The sequence below is a fragment of the Sorghum bicolor genome, chromosome 1 (assembly GCF_000003195.3).
Source record: "Sorghum bicolor cultivar BTx623 chromosome 1, Sorghum_bicolor_NCBIv3, whole genome shotgun sequence".
Lineage (NCBI taxonomy): Eukaryota > Viridiplantae > Streptophyta > Magnoliopsida > Poales > Poaceae > Sorghum > Sorghum bicolor.
Genome location: NC_012870.2, coordinates 450253 through 453120, shown reverse-complemented (window position 1 = coordinate 453120; position 2868 = coordinate 450253). Strand labels below are relative to the sequence as shown.

The window sequence follows — 2868 nt, the reverse complement described above, 5'->3', positions numbered from 1 at the left end:
AACTTAATCTCTTTTCCTCTCCTAGGGCGCTCATCAGCAACGCGTTGTTTGTATTAAACTTTTGTCCTAATTAAAATAAATGGTACGTAATTTTTTTTACGTATTCGAGAAAAAAATATTCTGTTTTCGAACCAGCAATTAGCTTATCTTAAACGTCATAATTTAAAAGCGGATCGGTGGAACGAATATAATTAATGGAGTAAAATAAGCAGAGAACTCGCAGAAGACATGACACGACAAAATTGAAGCCCATCCATCCATCTATCCATCCATCAATCAATCAGCAACAAGAGAGGAAGGAAAGGCAAAGAGCTTTTTATTAGGTACTACTACTTACTTGCGTTAGTTTGTTGATTAACAGTAATAAACTAGTACTTGGTTTGAAAAATGCATGGATCAAAAGGAGCGAGTAAAATAGATGGAGCTAGCTAGCTTAAGTAATTAATTTCAATTCCAATGGTGTTGTGCCTGCGGCTGCCGTAGCGTGTGGAGGAGGGATCAGCCGCATGATGCATCGATGATCCGTCCTCCTCCAATTATCCTCCTCCTCATCATCTTCATTCTTCTTCTAGTACTAATTAACTTGTTGGATGCATGGCTCCATGGATGGATCATATATCAGCCATGCCATGCAGCACCTTCATTCTTAGCTTAATAACCTACTAATACACACACATACGCGCGTACTCCCAATACAAATATATATACTATATATATGTAATGTAAATTCCTTGCTACACGTAAGTAGTACGGTGGTGACGCCGGAGACGGACGACGATGCATCCATCCATCCATCCATCATGGAGGAGGTGGTGATGAGAGGTGTCCGCCATGGTTGAGCCAGTTGGAGAATGCCTCGAGCGTCCTCATGTCGGACCTGTAGTGCCTCATGGTGAAGTCGAGCAGCGTCCGCCACGTGAAGTCCGGGTACGCCCTCGGGTTGGCGTCGTCCACCAGCTCGGCGGGCGGGCGCACCACCTTGTCCATCTCCGGGCACAGGAAGAAGGCGAGCGAGCGGCGGGGCACCCGGCTGTTGACGACGGCGCGGTGCAGGCAGCTCCTGTAGCGTCCGTTGGAGAGCGCCATGAAGGTGTCGCCGATGTTGACGACGAAGGCGCCCGGGTGGGGCCTGATGGAGCGCCAGCGGCCGGTGCCGGGGCCGGTGGCGGCGTCGAACACCTGGAGGCCTCCGACGTCGTCCTGGTGGAGGATGGTGAGGGAGGTGGGGTCGCAATGCGGTCCGGTGCCCAGCGTGTCGTAGGGCCGCTGGCACGGCGGGTAGTAGTTGAGGCGCATGATGGAGTCGTTCCCCTGGAAGAAGCGGCGGAAGTGGCGGCGGCCCACGCCGAGGCTCTCCCCGAGCACCTCCATCAGCTCCAGCGACAGCCGGCTCATCTCGGAGCAGTAGCGGCCGTACACCTCCCCGTGGTGACGGTACGCATCGCCCAGCTTGTCGACGAAGTAGTCCACGACGACGTCGCCGTCGCCCTGGTCGTCGGAGTAGCGGAACGACAGCGTCTCCTTCCATGGCAGCTTGGACGCGAAGCGGCCCGTGAAGCTGCTGGCGTATCCGCAGCTGTCCCCCTGACGGCGCTGCGCGCGCTGCTTGTCGGACATGGGGAGCGTGAAGAAGGCGTCCATGCAGCGGTGCGCCTCCTGCAGGAGCGCGTCGTCGATGCCGTGGTTCACCACCTGGAAGAAGCCGTGCAGGTCGCAGGCGCGGCGCACCTGGCGGACCACCTCGGCGGCGTCCCCGGAGAGGTCGATGAGCGGCACGGCCAGCTCCTCGGCGGCGTCCGGGGTGGGGCTCTCGTCGGCGGGCCACAGAAATTGCTGCGGGATGTCGGACAGACCGCTCAGACGGGCGGCGTCGAACACCAGGGACGGCGGCGGCGGCTGGAGCAGCAGCGGCTCACCAAGCGACGCCTGCTGCACCATGATGCTACCTAACTACAAGAGCTACTAGAAGCAGAGTATCACCTGCTCTGCTCTGCTCTGGGGCAGGGCAGGGCAGTGCCTGCCACTCAAGGAGGTTTGCAACTGTAGTGTAATGCCGAGTGGCTACTTGCGAGTGAGTTTTCGAGGATTCCGAGGCTGGAGCTGAGAGCTCCTCTCTGAGCTCCTCTCCTGTGCTCCTCTCCTCTCCTCTCCTCTCGTGTGCTGCTGCTCCATCCTGCTGGGTGCGGCTGCCTTTTTATACGGGGGAGATAGGCGGGGGGACGGTTTGCCACAGCGAGCGAGCGAGCCAGCCAGAGCCCAGACCCCAGAGGAGGAGGCGGATCGAGCGAGCTGCCCGAGCCCCGTGTGGCCGGCCACAGCCACAGGACAGGACGATCGCGACAGAGAGAGAGAGACCGCCGCGCGCGGCGCCACTCGGTCTCTCGCCGCTCGGCAGTGAGTGCCCACCCGACCCATAGCCATAGCAGCCCACAGGACGGACGACGATGCAGAAAGTGAAAGGCCCTTCCCGTCCCGACGGCCGCCATGCTTGTCTCTGTCTGCTTCACCACCACCACCACCACCACCACTCTTGTTGCAACACAACAAACAAACCCCCAGCCCATGTGACGAGCTTTATCTTGAAAACTACCGTCTCAAACTCAAACACGATATCTTCGTTTCCCTTTCGTCTTCAAATGACCCACACTGCCGGCCAGAGTATACATAGGATCGAGAGTACGCACGTAGTAAACAATCTCCAGTTCTCCACTCATTCATTACTGTCTGTCTGCTCTTCTATTCTGGAATCTGGATGGATGCAGCTCCCAAACCCAATTAGTGCTGCTCTAGGCTTACCTAACTACTAAAACTGGTGGGCTTGCAGCTGTACCCCACAATCAAGATCCAGCTTACCAACAGTGACCAGAT

The 2868-nt window shown here is 56.7% G+C and overlaps 1 protein-coding gene across 1 annotated transcript; it reads right to left on the bottom strand.

The window, feature by feature from the left end:
• On the bottom strand, nt 300-2500 carry LOC8061378 (gibberellin 20 oxidase 1-D). Its single transcript, XM_002463438.2, has one exon. The coding sequence runs from the start codon at nt 1936-1938 to the stop codon at nt 799-801; it is 1140 nt and encodes a 379-aa protein (XP_002463483.1). The 5' UTR covers nt 1939-2500; the 3' UTR covers nt 300-798.